The sequence below is a fragment of the Bos mutus genome, chromosome 13 (assembly GCF_027580195.1).
Source record: "Bos mutus isolate GX-2022 chromosome 13, NWIPB_WYAK_1.1, whole genome shotgun sequence".
Classification (NCBI taxonomy): Eukaryota; Metazoa; Chordata; class Mammalia; order Artiodactyla; family Bovidae; genus Bos; species Bos mutus.
Window position 1 is genome coordinate 50,340,729 of NC_091629.1, and position 18,819 is coordinate 50,359,547.

The 18,819-nt window shown below is 38.5% G+C and overlaps 1 protein-coding gene across 2 annotated transcripts in view; it reads right to left on the reverse strand.

Moving 5' to 3' along the window:
- The window catches only part of RBL1 (RB transcriptional corepressor like 1), a 60,579-nt gene that overhangs the window by 3,553 nt on the left and 38,207 nt on the right, over positions 1-18,819 (reverse strand). For both annotated transcript variants that reach the window (XM_005896007.3, XM_070381698.1), the window contains exons 17-21: positions 18,102-18,278; positions 14,813-14,884; positions 12,261-12,351; positions 2,677-2,825; positions 75-239 (exon numbers count right to left, since the gene is read on the reverse strand). In XM_005896007.3, the coding sequence (XP_005896069.1) occupies positions 75-239; positions 2,677-2,825; positions 12,261-12,351; positions 14,813-14,884; positions 18,102-18,278 (654 nt within the window). The remainder of the gene's footprint in view (positions 1-74; positions 240-2,676; positions 2,826-12,260; positions 12,352-14,812; positions 14,885-18,101; positions 18,279-18,819) is intronic.

The window sequence follows — 18,819 nt, forward strand, 5'->3', positions numbered from 1 at the left end:
ACTAACTGGAAATCTGGAATCCAATTTTTAACATGGATATTGCCATTTTGGAGTAAAGTTTGGGAGCACGTTACCTTAGAAGGGCTGCCGTTGAATTTATATAGCAGAGCACTCCTTGGTGTAAGGCCCGACCCATTCTTGTGTGGGGACACATAAATGGAGTGCTGCTGGGAAATGCGGCGTGGGGAGCCTGGCTGTTGCTTAATATGTGGAAAAGGGGAGAGTGGCGGAGCTTCCATCTGAAATAACATAAAAGTAAAGCTTTTATAGGGCTTCCCTCATGGCTCAGTTGGTAAAGAATCTGCCTACAATGCAGGAGACCAGATTCAATCCCTGGGTAGGGAAGATACCCTGGAGAAGGAAATGGCAACCCACTCCAGTATTCTTGCCTGGAGAATCCCATGGGCAGAGGAGCCTGGCAGTCTACAGTCCACATAGTCACAAGAGTCAGACATGACTTAGTGAATAAACCACCACCAAAGCTTTTATCAGATGAAAGGTTTTCTTTCTTTTTTTAAATCCCACCATATTTTTTATTCTACACTCCCCTCCTCCTCATAAGGGTGAAGGATCAACATGGAACTTTTTTTCCTGTACCATGTTTTTATTCTTATTGGTATCTCCTAATTAGAAGTCTAATACTTTGGCCACCTCATGTGAAGAGCTGACTCATTGGAAAAGACCCTGATGCTGGGAAGGATTGGGGGCAGGAGGAGAAGGGAACGACAGAGGATGAGATGGCTGGATGGCATCACCGACTTGATGGACATGAGTTTGGGTAAACTCTGGGAGTTGGTGATGGACAGGGAGGCCTGGCGTGCTGCAATTCATGGGGCTGCAAAGAGTCGGACACGACTGAGCGACTGAACTGAACTGAACTATACCATAAGAACTTATTATGGCTGAAAAAAATTTTTAAATGATTCATTAACCCTTGTTTTTCAACAATTACTAATGGATAAACTCAAATTTATTTGTCTGGATCTTTCAGGAAATCCTGAAGGATTCTGAGTAAGACCCCAGAAGCAGTAAGCCAAGAGAATAGGAACTTCATGCCATGCTCAGAAAGTGAGGCAAAGAATAACTTATGTCCTAACACTTGCAATAAGGATCTCTCTCCACACATACATTGTTGTTTAGGTGCTAAGTTGTGTCCAACTCTGTGTGACCCCATGGACTGCAGTGTCAGGCTTCCTGTCCTTCACTGTCTCATGGTGTTTGCTCAGATTCATGTCCATGGAGTCAGTGATGCTAGCTAACCATCTCATCCTGTCTTCCCCTCCGCACCTTGTCCTCAATCTTTTGCAGCATCAGGGTCTTTTCCAATAAGTTGGCTCTTCACATCAGGTGGCCAATGTTAATAGAGCTTCAGCTTCAGCATCAGTCCTCCCAATGAATACTCAGGGTTGATTTCCTTTAGGGTTGACTGGTTTGATCTCCATGCACCTTTGATCACCAAAGGTGTCTCAAGAGTCTTAAGAGTCCACACATATATACCCACAACCAGATTAGTAGCTCAGAGAATGAGAGAGACAGAGTATTCTGTGGGCCAGCAAGAAGAGTCCAACAAGGAACAAATCTCTTAATAAAATGGTTAAGACTTTATGCCTGGTGGTTTAGTCACTATGTCTAACTCTTTTGACCCCCAAGTACTATAGCCACCAGGCTCCTCTGTCCATTGGATTTCTCGGGCAAGAATACTGGAGTGGCTTGCCATTTCCTTCTCCAGGGGATCTTTCCAACCATAGGACCAAATTCCCGTCTTCTGCATTGCAGGGAGATTCTTTTACTGATTGAGTTACTAGTACAAAGTATAAGACTTTATGCTGAAATGCAAAGGACTCAGAGATAAAGTGAGAAGGAACTGCACTGTTAATAATCTATACAATGTTCTATTCCAAGCACAAATGGGGATGACTCCTTAATTACTATTTCATTCATCATCTTCACCTGAAGCTAGGAAAACTAGTTTTGTTTTTTTCCCAATTAGCTGATGTTAGAGATATCCTCAGTATAGCACATGGTGGGGGGATGTGTGGAACTGAGGGAGGAGAATGAGTAGTCATGGCCTCTGAGGATAGTCAGCTCATATTCATTGAAAGGGACAAGGAAAGAAATGTAAAGACACAGACACGTATATAGCTACTGCCTGAATGCAGCTTCTACTCGGTTCCTTTCTTATAACTGAAGTCTGCTCTTTTGGGAACCAACATCAGCTTATACACTGATAACACTTACAAAGGCCTGCTGGTAGTGTCAAATCTAGATACAGCATAAAAATTTCTTAGCGTTGTTTCTATTATTGACTTAAGCCTATTTATTTCCTTTTCTCTTTATCTTGAGAAAAACATTTCTCTCAGAAATATAACAACAGAAATCAAAACCAAGGGAAAAAACCACCAGAATTGTTTTCATTGCTCCATTTCCCATTGACTCCTTGCCCATATGCATCCATAATTTCTAGAAATGTATAATCACAGTATGGATGAAATTTCCATAATTTTCTCTAGTCTGTTTTATCACAGCCTTAATCACGCTGATTAATCACTAGCATGTTTTCTCCTGTAAAATGTATCAGTAAGGCTTTAACTTTGAAATACTTATCTACCAAAATAAACTCAGAGTAAACCAATTATGAGAACAGATATTAATAAAGTAGTAAAATAAAAAACGTACCACATGGTCCTGATTTGACAAGTCATATTTCAATGCGAATGACTTCACTCTTCCTACATATATTGTATTGTAAAATTTGATAAGATCACCTCTTTCCTCTTTCACTGGACCACTGGAGCAGTCCGGTGTTTTTGTAGCATCTTCCAAGTCTGTTAAAAGAATTCAATGTTGTGATAGGTGTACCTTAATCTATAATTTGAGGATCTGAAACACAACTCTCTCTACAATATAAAAGTGAAAAAAATCAAATAAACCTAAATATTTATGTAAGACAATGACCTATTTTAGAAAAGTTCAGAAATCTACCTATATTATGGATAAATTGGAAACTTGAGAAATACAAACATGTAAACTTAAATGGGTGCTCTATTCTCTAGATATCACTTCAGCAAGAATGTTTTCACAACCATTCCTTTGAACCCACTGTCACCGGTGACTCTCAGAGGGGCACCAGCCCTGGGTTGAAATTTGCCTAAACTGAGCTTCAGAATATGGGTAACAGTGGTAAATCCTGAGCTTCAGATAACAAAAAGGACTGCAGATATTCTTACTGGCTCTTTGGAAAAGGTGGAAAGACTCTAAAAGGTAAAGTGTATCCTCAGAGGTTAAGGAAGAAGCAAGGTGAATTGCTTATGTTTACTTTTCTGCAAATACATGGCAGGTGACAAGTGTTCAAAAAGCCTTATTTTCTCATGCACAACAGGAACTTAATGCTGTCTATAGGCATCATCCTCAGCTATAAAATTATTGCTTGCCCCAAGGTGCTTTCATATTTTTTAGTGTAACTCTAGGGTAGCTTGTGACACCAGGCAGAACTTTATCCTGTTCTTTTTTTGGGGGGGAGAGAATTACAAAACATCTTCTACTTGTACTAACAACAATCACCTAGCTCTGAGTTGATGTTTACCTAAACTGAGCTTCTTGTACACAGCTAAGAAAACTACCGGCAATTAAAAAGAATTCAGCATGTGAAAAAAATGTCTCATTCTCAATACATTGGCCTGCAAACATTGAGAATATGAGTAGAAGAATGTTGCCACCTTGGTTTTCCCTGTAGCTCAAACAGTAAAGAAAGAGCCTGCAATGCAGGAGACCCAGGTTCAATCTCTGGGTCGAGAATATCCTCTTAAGAAAGGAATGGCAATCCACTCCAGTATTCTTGCCTAGAGAATCCCATGGACAGAGGAGTCTGGCGGGGTACAGTCCACAGGATCACAAAGAGTTGGACACAACTGAGCACCTAACACTACTACTACTACTATGCTTCTACCTTAGGAAAATAAGAAAACTCTGACATGGTCCAAGAGTCAGGCAGCCCACAGGGAATCTCCCTGGGGAATCTTGGTCCCCATTTGGATGTCTTTTTTACTCCCGTTATTTTTGCAGGATCTTAGTAAGGCAGAAAAAGCTATGTGATCAGTAAGTTGAAAAAATGCTGCATATTATAGCCTTCTCTTAGGAATTCAGAATACACGTTAGTATAATAAAGGCTTACAGAAGTTTTGCAATTAGAAAAAAAATACGTTCACTTTAATTCCATATTTCTCAAACTTTCTATGCACAGTCCCTCTTCTCCATGACACTTGCTACCATCCTGGGGGACACTGTTGTAAGACAGTAAACACTGGCTTAGTTACAGCTGCTGCTGCTGCTAAGTCGCTTCAGTTGTGTCCGACTCTGTGTGACCCCATACACGGCAGCCCACCAGGCTCGCCCGTCCCTGGGATTCTCCAGGCAAGAACACTGGAATGGGTTGCCATTTCCTTCTCCAATGCATGAAAGTGAAAAGTGAAACTGAAGTCACTCAGTCGTGTCCGACTCTTCACGACCCCATGGACTGCAGCCTACCAGGTTCCTCCGTCCATGGGATTTTCCAGGCAAGAGTACTGGAGTGGGAAGCCATCGCCTTCTCCTTAGTTACAGCAGTTGTAGGTTATTCTTGTTATCAGTTCAGTTCAGTCACTCAGTCATGTCCGACTCTTTGCGACCCCATGAACTGCAGCACGCCAGGTCTCCCTGTCCATCATCAACTCCCGGAGTTCACTCAGACTCACATCCATGGAGTCAGTGACGCCATCCAGCCATCTCATCCTCTGTCGTTCCCTTTTCCTCCTGCCCCCAATCCCTCCCAGCATCAGAGTCTTTTCCAATGAGTCAGTTCTTCACATGAGGTGGCCAAAGTACTGGAGTTTCAGCTTTAGCATCATTCCTTCCAAAGAACACCCAGGACTGATCTCCTTTAGGATGGACTAGTTGGATCTCCTTGCAGTCTAAGGGACTCTCAAGAGTCTTCTCCAGCACCACAGTTCAAAAGCATCAATTCTTCAGCGCTCAGCCTTCTTCACAGTCCAACTCTCACATCCATACATGACCACAGGAAAAACCATAGCATTGACTAGACGGACCTTTGTTGGCAAAATAATGTCTCTGCTTTTCAATATGCTATCTAGGTTGGTCATAACTTTTCTTCCAAGGAGTAAGAGTCTTTTAATTTCATGGCTGCAATCACCATCTGCAGTGATTTTGGAGCCCCAAAAAATAAAGTGTGACACTGTTTCCACTGTTTCCCCATCTATTTCCCATGAAGTGATCCATCCCCATGGAAAAGAAATTCTTGTTATACAGAACATTAAAAAAAAAAAGTTGAACTAAGTGAGTAAACAAGAACAGCATTTCAGTTCAGTTCAATTCAGTCGCTCAGTCATGTTCAACTCTTTATGATCCCATGAATCGCAGCACGCCAGGCCTCCCTGAACAACACCAACTCCCTGAGCCTACCCAAACTCATGTCCATTGAGTCGGTGATGCCTTCCAACCATCTCATCCTCTGTTGTCCCCTTCTCCTCCTGCCCTCAATCTTTCCCAGCATCAGGGTCTTTTCAAATGAGTCAGTTCTTCACATCAGGTGGCCAAAGTATTGGAGTTTCAGCTTCAACATCAGACCTTCCAATGAACACCCAGGACTGGTCTCCTTTAGGATGGACTGGTTGGATCTCCTTGCAGTCCAAGGGACTCTCAAGAGTCTTCTCCAACACCACAGTTCAAAAGCATCAATTCTTCAGCGCTCAGCTTTCTTTATACTCCAACTCTCACATCCATACACAAATACTGGAAAAACCATAGCCTTGACTAGACAGACCTTTGTTGACAAAGTAATGTCTCTGCTTTTTAATATGCTGTCTAGGTTGGTCATAACTTTCCTTCCAAGGAGTAAGCACCTTTTAATTTCATGGCTGCAATCTCCATCTGCAGTGATTTTGGAGCCCCCCAAAATAAAGTCTGACACTGTTTCCCCATCTATTTCCCATGAAGTGATGGGACCAGATGCCATGATCTTCATTTTCTGAATGTTGAGCTTTAAGCCAACTTTTTCACTCTCCTCTTTCACTTTCATCAAGAGGCTCTTTAGTTCCTCTTCACTTTCTGCCATAAGGGTGGTGTCTCTGCATATCTGAGGTTACTGATATTTCTCCTGGCAATCTTGATTCCAGCTTGTGCTTCCGCCAGCCCAGCATTTCTCATGATGTACTCTGCATAGAAGTTAAATAAGCAGGGTGACAATATACAGCCTTGACGTACTCCTTTTCCTATTTGGAACCAGTCTATTGTTCCATGTCCAGTTCTAACTGTTGCCTTCTGATCTGCATACAGGCTTCTCAAGAGGCAGGTCAGGTGGTCTGGTATTCCCATCTCTTTCAGAATTTTCCACAGTTTATTGTGATCCACACAGTCAAAGGCTTTGGCATAGTCAATAAAGCAGAAATAGATGTTTTTCTGGAACTCTCTTGCTTTTTTGATGATCCAGCAGATGTTGGCAATTTGATCTCTGACTCCTCTGCCTTTTCTAAAACCAGCTTGAACATCTGGAAGTTCATGGTTCACGTATTGCTGAAGCCTGGCTTGGAGAATTTTGAGCATTACTTTAGTAGCATGTACTGCTGCTACTGCTAAGTCACTTCAGTCGTGTCTGACTCTGTGCGACCCCATAGATGGCAGCCCATCAGGCTCCCACGGTGTGAGATGAGTGCAACTGTGCGGTAGTTTGAACATTCTTTGGCATTTCCTTTCTTTGGGATTGGAATGAAAACTGACCTTTTCCCGTTCTGTGGCCACTGCTGAGTTTTCCAAATTTGCTGACATATTGACTGCAGCACTTTTACAGCATCATCTTTTAGGATTTGAAATAGTTCAACTGGAATTCCATCACCTCCACTGGTTTTGTTTGTAGTGATGCTTCCTAAGGCCCACTTGACTTCACATTCCAGGATGTCTGGCTCTAGGTGACTGATCACACCATCGTGATTAACTGGGTCGTGAAGATCTTTTTTGTACAGTTCTTCTGTGTATTCTTGCCACCTCTTCTTAATATCTTCGGCTTCTCAGGTCCATACCATTTCTGTCCTTTATTGAGCCCATCTTTGCATGAAATGTTTCCTTGGTATCTCTAATTTTCCTGAAGAGATCTCTAGTCTTTCCCATTCTACTGTTTTCCTCTATTTCTTTGCATTGACCGCTGAGAAAGGCTTTCTTATCTCTCCTTGCTATTCTTTGGAACTCTGCATTCAGATACCTATATCTTTCCTTTTCTCCTTTGTTTTTCGCTTCTCTTCTTTTCACAGCTATTTGTAAGGCCTCCCCAGAAAGCCATTTTGCTTTTTTGCATTTCTTTTTCTTGGGGATGGTCTTGATCCCTGTCTCCTGTACAATGTCATGAACCTCTGTCCATAGTTCATCAGGCACTCTGTCTATGAGATCTAGTCCCTTAAATCTATTTCTCACTTCCACTGTATAATCATAAGGGATTTGATTTAGGTCATACCTGGATGGTTTAGTGGTTTTCCCCAGTTTCTTCCATTTAAGTCTGAATTTGGCAATAAGGAGTTCATGATCTGAGCCACAGTCAGCTCCGGGTCTTGTTTTTGCTGACTGTATAGAGCTTCTCCATCTTTGGCTGCAAAGAATATAATCAATCTGATTTCGGTGCTGGTCATATGGTGATGTCCATGTGTAAAGTCTTCTCTTGTGTTGTTGGAAGAGGGTGTTTGCTATGACCAGTGCTTTCTGTTGGCAAAACTCTATTAGCCTTTGCCCTGCTTTCATTCTGTACTCCAAGGCCAAAAATCTGTTACTTCAGGTGTTTCCTGACTTCCTACTTTAGCATTCCAGTCCCATACCATGAAAAGGACATCTGTTTGGGGTGTTAGTTCTAAAAGGTCTTTTAGTTCTTCATAAACAAGAACAACATTTAGCTATTTAGCATTTTTTCATTTCAAAACAGAAAACAAGATGTCAGTTATCCTTTAAGCTGGAAAAAGATTTCTACATTCTCACCTCTTTAAGGACTTTGGCACTCAGAAATTAAAGCTTCAGTAGGCCTGGTGACCCATCTTACAACATATACATTGGCAGGCAGAACTTATGAAAGACTGGGAAAGAGAATGAGATCTTCCTGCTTGGTGCTATAAATGGTTCAAATCTGTTTTCCCTGAGAGGGTAGAAGGGATCTCTGCTTAATATAAATTTAGGCACATGGTATTTATTTGACATATATTTGTGAAATGAACCAATGAACTACATATGGATTCATAATTTTCCCTAATGTTCTCATGAATAAGAAGAATGTCTTTTCTGAATTATTATATAACACTGTCAAGCAATTAAAATGTGGTTTCATAAAAAACTATCAGTGAATGACAGAAGCTCTTAGAAAAAAGGAGATATTATCTGCAGAACTCTGGAGAAACATGCTGAAATTTTTAGCCTGGATCTCTGACTTCAGAATTTTCAAAGGATCTAAAGTGAAAGTGGGAAGGGACAAGGCAAATTATTCCAGGGCTGCAGGTGGCCAACAAATGCAACCATAATACGTGGTTAGTTTCATATCCCAGGACAATATAATTGCATTCAGGGGAAAAGAGACTGAGAGCACAGTAGATATGCATTTCTCAGGGGACGTGGTTTCAGAGGATGGGCACACATAACTGTCTAGAATGCACATATTAATGAAACCCCATCCTTCACTCCTAGAGGAGCTGCTCAAGTGACTGATGCTGATTTCTTTGCATATAGTCCTTAGCCTTCAGTCTGAGAAGAAACACATACAGTGAGTTTTTACCATCTGAAACTGGAGAAAGTAAAGAAGCAAAATTAGGATGAAAGTAAGAAAGATCAGAATTTATTTCTAAATTCAAGGGTCATGTTGAGATGTGATGGGGTTGACCAGCACAGCAGCACTTCCCTGGAGTAAGCATTTGGTATTTGTTGTGTATTTCTCCTACCACGTTCCTCCTTATCCTCTTTCGCTCCTCACTGTAAAAGTGTGTAGGCTGCAGTGCCCTTGAGCTCCAGTTATGCAAAAGTCACCGAGCACACACCAGTTTAAAACTACAGTGCTTTAAGACTATTTTGGCAGTTTCTCATAAGCTCTAAAAGGCATTCATTGTAATCTAAAACCAAGGAAACCTTGTTTACACAGACAATCTAAAAGGAAAATGTGCTCTACCCACATCTGGCTGTCTATCTGGTGACCGTAAAATAGTTCTAATGTCAATAAAGTCACTTAATTATCAATTTGTAGTTATCAGTCTTATACATCTCCTATGGAAACAGAACTTTTGTCACTTGAGAGGATTTAACTGTTTTTGTGTGTCTGACCTAGTTTTCAACATTTAAAGGATTTTATGTAAGGAATATGGCCTTAGAAAAATTAGCTTAAAAAAAAAAAGACATTTAAAGAGCCATACTGATTAATAAAATATATTTTATACTTATAAACAAAATAATAATTACTACTTACTTACTAAGGCCTTACTGTGAGAAGGCCTTGTATGAAACACCACACATGCATCTTTTTTTAAAAAAATTCTTAAGCCAAGTCTCAGAGGAAGTATTGTAAAGTTTTCAATTTACTTGAGCATTATTTTTGTATCACTTAGACTAAGCTATAATCTGGATCTCTCAAGTGTTCTAATCAAGAATGCTAGTCTGGGGTGCTCTGCTAACATGATAATGAATGCACAGGCCGAGTAGCCAGTTGGTTTTTTAACAAGGGAGCTCTTTCTCCACAGGTGGCTACTATAAATAGGGTTTCTATTGGGCATATCTCAATCAAAGACCAATGCTTTGATAATTAACATACTTGACATCAGAAGTAGGTTTTTATTGATGAAAACAGTGGTCATTTATTAAGTATGCCTAATTCTAAAAATCAGTCTATGTTGAGGGAATTAGAAATACTTAAAATAAGAAGATTGGCAGATGCATTTCTTTACACTAACAATGAAATATCAAAACAGGGAATATAATCCAATAATCCCTTTTAAAATTGCATCCAAAAAATAAAAAAAAACCCAACAACAAAAAACTTAAGAATAATCCTCATCAAGCAGGTGAGAGACTTATATACTGAGAATTATACAACATTCATAAAGGAAACTGAAGATGATTCAAAGAAGTGAAAAGATATCCCATGCTCTTGTACTGGAAGAATATTGTTAAAATGGCATGCTACCCAAAACAATCTACAGATTTAATGCAGTCCCTATCAAATTACCCAGGACATTTTTCACAGAACTAGAACAAATAATTCTAAAACCTATAGAGAACTATAAAAGACCCATAATTGCCAAAGCAATCTGGGTCCATGATCTTAGTTTGTTTTTAATGTTGAGTTTCAAGCCAGCTTTTTCACTCTCCTCTTTCACCTGCATCAAGAGGCTCTTTAGTTCCTCTTTGTTTTCTGCCATTAGAGTGGTATCATCTACATATCTGAGATTGCTGATATTTCTCCTGACGGTCTTGATTCCAGCTTGTGCTTCATCCAGCCCAGCATTTTGCATGATGTACTCTGCATAGAAGTTAAATAAGCAGGGTGACAATACACAGGCTTGTCCTACTACTTTCTAATTTTGAACCAGTCAGTTGTTTCATGTCCAGTTCTGTTGCTTCTTGACCCACATACATGTTTCTCAGGAGACAGGTAAGTTGGTCTAATAGTCCCATCCATTTCTTTTAAGAATTTTCCAGTTTGTTGTGATCCACATAGTCAAAGGCCTGAGTATAGTCAATGAAGTAGAAGTTTTTCGGGAACTCCCTTGCTTTCTCCATAATCCAACAAATATTGGCAATTTGATCTCTAGTTTCTCTGCCTTTTTTAAGCCCAGCTTGAACACCTGGAAGTTTTTGGTTCACGTACTGAAGTCTAGCTTGAAGGGTTTTGAGCATAACCGTGCTACTATGTAAAGTGAGCACAACTGTAGTTTGAACATTCTTTGGCATTGCCTCTCTTTGGGATGGAATGAAAACTGATCATTTCCAGTCCTGTGGCCACTGCTGAGTTTTCCAAATTTGCTGACAGCACTTTAATAGCATCATCTTTTAGGGTTTTAAACAGCTCAGCTGGAATTCTGTCATTTCCACTAGCTTTGTTCATATTAATACAGTGTTTCCTAAGGCTCACTTGATTTCATACTCCAGGATGTCTGGCTCTAGTGAGTGACCATACCGTCGTGGTTATCCAGGTCATTAAGACTTTTTGTATAGTTCTTCTGGGTATTCTTGCCACCTCTTCTTAATCTCTTCTGCTTCTGTTAGGTCCTTACCATTTCTGTCCTTTATCATGCCCATCCTTACATGAAATGTTCCCTTGGTATCTCCAGTTTTCTTGAAGAGATCTCTAGTCTATATCTATACAAAAAGAATTGAATTTGGCCTGTGTGGCCTTAAATGGGATCAGATTCTAGGACGTTATCATTAAAGCATTTTTTCATTAAGACCTTAAAACTTAAGATCCCAGTAGACACCATAATGATCATGGATATTTGGGTAATTTAAAAAATGTCTCTGACCCAGTCAATTTTCTTTAAGAATTTGCTCTAAGGATGTGGACCAAAGACCAATTTACAATGATGTTCCTCACAAAGCTGTATATAATTAGAACAACCTAAATGCCTCACATTGAGGAATTAAATAAATTACAGTACCTATATACACATGCACACATACGTCTACGTTAAGTAATGGAAAGATGAGACAAGAAAAAGGATATAGGCAGAAGAGGCCTTTTCATAATTTATCAACATATGAATACCAAATATTTGATTCTTCTTTCTTTAAAAAAAATTACTAGAGTCTTAAGTCTTAGCATGATGGTGGAACAAGGTGACCTTGCTGATGGTGGCAGAATATCAAATACACTTATTAATGAACAGGACATTTCCTTGTCTTCCCGGGCAGATCACTGACAGCTGTCTTACTTTTCCTGTCATTCAGATTTAGTTTTGAATTTTATTGTGTCTTTTATACAATAAATGTGTACAAGTATATACAATATTAGTGTGTATAAGTATACTAGGAAACTTCTAAAACACAATTAAACAGAGGATAAATTAATAGTTTCTATACACAATCTCTGTGGAGGGAGGTACCTGACCCATACTTATTTCAAAGTCACTTGTTTCTTCTCAAAACACACATGCATTATCCACCCCACCTACATAAGTAACTCCAAGACACCCACTGTAGTATGTAACCAAATATATAACCAAAGGTATACTACATATAGAATGCTAAATTGGGCAACTTACCACAATCTGTCATTTCAAAATCACCGTTCAGGTTTTTACTGTATGCCACAACTTCTCTTGGAATACTTTTCAATAGTACACTTCTATAGACCTATAGGTCATAAGGGAAATAAAGGACTGTTGAGTCACAAACAGGCACAGGTTAAGCAAAACCAAAATAAGAAGAGCAAGATATCAAGCCAATTAAAAAGTATTTGTCTGTAAGGGTGATAATTAAGGGCAAGATGTTATTCAGTTCAGTTCAGTCGCTCAGTTGTGTCCTACTCTTTGCGACCCCATGAATTGCAGCACGCCAGGCCTCCCTGTCCATCACCAACTCCCAGAGTTCACTCAAACTCACGTCCATCGAGTCAGTGATGCCATCCAGCCATCTCATCCTCTGTCGTCCCCTTCTGCTCCTGCCCCCAATCCCTCCCAGCATCAGAGTCTTTTCCAATGGGTCAACTCTTTGCATGAGGTGGCCAAAGTATTGGAGTTTCAGCTTTAGCATCCTTCCTTCCAAAGAACACCCAGGCCTAACCTCCTTTAGGATGGACTAGTTGGATCTCCTTGCAGTCCAAGGGACTCTCAAGAGTCTTCTCCAACACCACAGCTCAAAAGCATCAATTCTTCGGCACTCAGCTTTCTTCACAGTCCAACTCTCACATCCATACATGACCACTGGAAAAACCATAGCCTTGACTAGATGGACCTTTGTTGGCAAAGTAATGTCTCTGCTTTTGAATATGTTATCTAGGTTGATCATAACTTTTCTTCCAAGGAGTAAGAGTCTTTTAATTTCATGGCTGCAATCACCATCTGCAGTGATTTTGGAGCCCCCAAAAATAAAGTGTGACACTGTTTCCACTGTTTCCCCATCTATTTCCCATGAAGTGATGGGACCGGATGCCATGATCTTAGTTTTCTGAATGTTGAGCTTTAAGCCTGTAGATTACTGCAAACATCTTAGAAGAGGAGCTATTAAGCAGAGCCTACCACCTGAAATATGCCATTTAGGAGGTTACAAATTAGAAGAATTAAGTCAGCAGCAACTAAACACTGATGAGCAAGTTTTGCCAATTAAAAGCTACTTAAAAGATCTGAGCCTATTCCTTCCTCCCTTTAATTCCTTACGTGAGACTCATTTGATCTCTCTGGGGCTTGCTTTCCTGTTCCAATCCCATACCAAGTCTTTTCAGGTGGGCACATGAAAATATGTTCTCCTCTCTGCTCCTAAACTGTTTTTAACCTCCAGGGTAACTGAAAAGCATGCCCATTCTCCCTCATCCTATGGATAATGGTATTGAGAGAATTTTTAGGAAGCTGTGGCATGACTTTTTTTTTGGCTGCGCTGGGTCTTTGTTGTGGCATGCTGGCCTTCTCTAGCTGCAGCGTGTCAGGACTTCTTTTGGTGCAAAGCATGGGCTCTAGAGTGCGTGGCTCACTAGTTGCAGATTGTGGGCTCTCTAGTTGTGGTGCATGGGCTTAGCCGCCCCACGGCATGTGGGATATGAATTATCCTACCAGGGATCAAACCCATGTCCCCTGCATTGGAAGGTGGATTCTTAACCATTGGATCATGAGGGAAATCCCCTGACCCAATTTTGACCCACATTAACTTTGCCTTAATGAACTTAGGGATGTTCTGAACCTCTCTAAGCTCTGTTTCTGAACGATTTTTCTGAAGAGGCCCAGAAACCAGGCCTCTTCTAGTCTATCACAGGATATAAGAAATGCCTATACTTGGCTCTTCTAGTATCTCTATACTGCTAGCAGTGTATTTGGGGCTTCAGTAAAGAAGTGAAACTACCTGTGGGGCTCTCCTACAGAAGGGTACGGCTACTAGTACTGGGGCCAGGGTTATCTCAGCTACTATTTTCTCTCTTCTAGTCTAAGATGGCAGATCACTGGGGCCACAGAGGAGGCCAATATGTTCCTTTAGAGCAATCAGGCTGTTGAACGGCCAAAGCCTTACTGTAAACTAATCCTGTGTTCTTCAGAACAACAATAAAAATCATGTAGAGCTAACAGTTATTAAATGCTTACCATGTGCCAGGCCACTATGCTAACATTTTATATTTCCATGACTGAAATGTTGTATAGAATTCTTACCAGGGCTATTATATAAAAAATGACTGACATCTATTCAAATTCAAAGATACAAACATTAAGATTCTTAGCAAATGGAAAAAAGAAACTTGACTTAATATATCTTCAAATTTCACTGGATTTAAATATCATCAGAGAATCAAATCTCATATAATTAAAGAATGTTATTATTATAAATATTTTTCATTAGATTTTCTAGTGAAAAACATCCCCACTCAACAAATGGACACATGGAATAAGAGAATGTGTGAGAAGTACATGCAAATATGTAGATTAGTCAGAAACAGCAAGATTTTTGGCTTCTATTGAAACTTTTTTGATTAAAATTGTCTCAAGTTTAATGGTATCCATAAAACCAAATATCTATAGTAAACCTAGAAAAGAAGTTTACCTTTTATATGACTTATCAGCAGAGAAATAGTACAAATCTATTTCGGGACAGGAGGAAAAATAATGTAACTCACGTGACTATTAGCTTGGGGCTGATTCCTATAACTTTTCATTATTTCTTGAAAAGTTCTTTCTTCTTTTGTTACCTAAGGAAAATAAAAACCTCATTCATCAATTGCTTTTAAAAGAAAAATGGCTCTAAACAAAAACTTCAATTACCAGTTGGCACTGAGAGCAGTCTTGCAGAAAGCTATTAACCCCAGGCCACTTCATAACTAAAAACCACTACCATTTATGACTTCTACTACCTTAAAAGTTCAGGCTTTGTGGCCTGTGGGAACTCAGCAGATAGTTTCATTAATCAAAAGCACTAAGATTATTATGGTATAACTCTACTGAAAATGTATTTTTAAACCACAAAATGCCTTTCTTTATAAAAAAGAACATAAGAAAACTCAGATCTGCTGACTCTCCTGTAGTCTTCAGTTTTATTAGTTTTTACGTACTTATTTAAAAGTGGATATAGGCAACATTCCATAAAAAATAATTCAGAATAATGATACTGAAGATGATCAAGGATCTCAGAAAAAGAATGGAGGCAAGGATCAAGATGATGTAAGAAACGTTTAATGAAGACCTAGAAGAACTGAAGAACAGAGATATACAATAAAACATCTGAAATGAAAAATACACTAGCAGAACACTGAGGCAGAAGAGCAGATAAGTGACCTGAAGACAGAATGGTGGGAATCACTGCTGTGGAAGAGAATTTTAAAAGAGTGAAAAGAAACGAAGACAGTCTAAGAGACATCTGGGACATTAAACACATCAGCATTCCACATTATAGGGGTGGTCTCAGAAGGAGAAGAGAGAAAGGATATGAAAAAAAGTTCAAAAAGATAATAGCTGAAAAACCTCCCTAACATGGGAAAGGAAACATTCACTCAAGTCCAGGAATTGCAGAGTTCCAGGCAGGATAAATCCAAGAAAGAACATGCCAAGACACACACAGTAATCAAGTTGACAAGAATAAGACCAAGAAAAAATATTAAAAGCAACAGGAGAAAAATGACAACATACAAGGGAACTATAAGTTTATCAGCTGATTTCTTAGCAGAAACTCTACAGGCCAGAAGGAAGTGTCATGATACATTTAAACTGATGAAAGGGAAGAACCTACAATCAAGAATACTCTACCCAGTAAGGTGTTCATTCAGATTTGACAGAGAAATCAAAAGTTTTATGGACAAGTAAAAGCTAACAGAACTCAGTACCACCAGACCAGCTCTGCAACAAATGCTAAAGGAACTTCTCTAAATAGAAAAAGCCACAACTAGAAACAAGAAAATTACAAATGGATACGCTCACCCGTAAAGGCAAATATACACAAGCACACACAAAAGGTAGGAAATCATCCATACACAAATATGATATCAAAACCAACAATTATGAGGAGATAATACAAATGCAAGATATTGGAAATGCACTTGTAAAGATGAGGAACTTAAAACAATCTTGTTTCTACATAGATTGCTATAGCAAATCCTCATAGTAACCAGAAATCAAAAATCTACAACAGATAAAAAGAAAAAGGAAATGAAACACAACACTAAAGTTAGTCATCAAATCACAAGAGAACAAAAGAAAAAGGGAACAAGAAAAAAATGTTTTGCCACTCTGTCTCTTAATTTTTTTGTATTTTCTATCTCTATGTGATACATTGCTTTTTATTTCCACAGATCTATATTCTAATCTATTGAGTCTTTTTGGGTTGGAATTTTGTTTCCATCCAAATTTCACTGGGTTTCCATTCCAAGTTTCCTTCAGTTCTTTTTGACATCTTTTGGGTCCTTTTTATTTAAAATTTTTTTTTAATTTTTGGGTCCTTTTTAAAGTAACTTGGTCTTTATTCATAAAATGAATTTTCTTGTATACACTAAATCCTTTTAAACATATTAACTGCCTACTTTGAGGTCAATAATTTCATTAACTAAAATTTTCAATATCTAACCTGCTCTAAATTTTATCTGTTGACATACTTATATTGATTCATTTCCTTGAATGTTTTATAATTTTTGATTTTTTTAGTTCTACTTTAGTAAGGGTTTTACTTATGTGAATACTGAATGGCTTAAGGGTTGAGTGTTTCATGCCTCAAAGCAGTTTGCTTCTGCTGGGAAACCCAGCGGTATTATCAGTTCTGGGACAACTTTGGGTTTTGTTGTCATTAGTGTTCGGACTTCGGAGATTCTTTCCTTTTTTTTTGGCCTTGCTGTATATCTTACAGGATCTCAGTTCCCACCAGGGATTAAACCAATGCCCTCAGGAGTGAAACCATAAAGTCCTAACCAATGGACTCCTGGGTAATTCCCTGGAGATTCTTAGAATGGTAAAATAAATGAAATATGCATATAGGTGTGGTTTTAAAAGTGGAAAGAGAATACAAATATAAAGCATTATTGGTATGGATGCCAATGTAGCATGTGACTATAAAAGGGGAATAACTATGTGGTCTTTTGTGTTGTATTTATCTAGTGGTTCCGGAATAAATGCATAAAAATTGTAACCATAGAAGGAAATTAACTCTCTAAATTAGAAACCCATGGCTGGTTTTTAGAGTTCTGGTATCCTTAAGAGAAATAATTTAAAAATAGTAATAACTTAAAAAAAGGTTAATTAACAATATTTATTAATACATATTTTGTATAGAGATTTTAAAGAGGCAATGTGAAAAGGAAGTCACAAATGAGTTCGAAAACATGTCCTTTGCCTCAAGAAGCTGAAAAATTAGGTTGTAACATGCTCATCTGCTAGGATCTGTGGCCAATATGATCAAGACCAAAGTTACAGATGAATGTTATAGACACATTAGAATTTTTAAAACAAGAAAGATATGCCATTTTATGACTTAAAACATGTTGTAGCAACCAGAAAATAAAATGCTCTTCTGAGGTAATGGAATAAATCACTAAAAAGGAATATAGTATAGAAGCTATTTTACATCAAATTATGAATCAGGAGATCACAGGCTGTCACTAATTGTGTAATTTTGGCCAAGTTACTTTCAGCTCTGAGTCTCTGTTACTCACTTAAAACGTAATGATCTAGAATTATTACTTTAAAGTATAAGATTAGAGGTGTTACAGGGGTGGAGATGGAAATGGTTCTCTATTAATAGTGTGGAGAACCACTTTACTACAAATGGCCTGCAATTGCATTAGCTGGAATTTACCACCTAATTAATGAAGGTGGGCACTGTTGGCTTATAGCACTTAAGGTAAACTAATGAGTGCAACAGATTTTCACCTCATGCTTCAAATATAGGTAAGGACAGCAAGGAGCTTCCCCCACCTTATACATTACCTTTGCCATGATATAAAAGGCACAAAGGAGGAGCTGATCCAAATGTCTGTCTTTCATCAGATCAGGACAGTGAACTAAAGTGAATTCAAAACATGTCCATATCTTCCTTCTTAACTCATTTGAAACATCCAGTTTTAAACATAAATCACGTAAGCGTACACTTGCCAAATGATAGACCTAAGACAAAACATAGCACACTGATGCAAAAAAACAAGTCAATAATTTCTCAAATTTATGTCTTACCATGAAGATGGGCTTTTGGTCAAGATTAATAAACACCTAAGGCTGCTGATGCATTAAATTACATAAAATACCTATTTTACAGTATCAGTTCACTGCTGTGGCTAAATAAAATATATTAAAACAAAATTCTCTTTGTAAAACTAGCCTAAACAATTTTTGGGAAAAGATGCTTTGTGCTATTCTATCTATGCTGTGAACTATGTAAAGTGATAAATACTAAAACTAAATGGCTTGATTTATGAGCATTATGACCATTATAAATATATAACTTTTTAAGAAATCAGAAGTCTCTTTTTTTGGTTCAGGTAAAATGGCTAGAAAGCCTAAAATGTCACATAATACACTAAAATGTTTGACTTCAAAAATGACTCTGAGAGCAAAATCATTTTAAAAATTCCCCTATATTCTACATTGTTTTTATGAGCACATGAAAGGAATGTTAAGTAAATGAGACACCAGATTTTACTGTTGATGT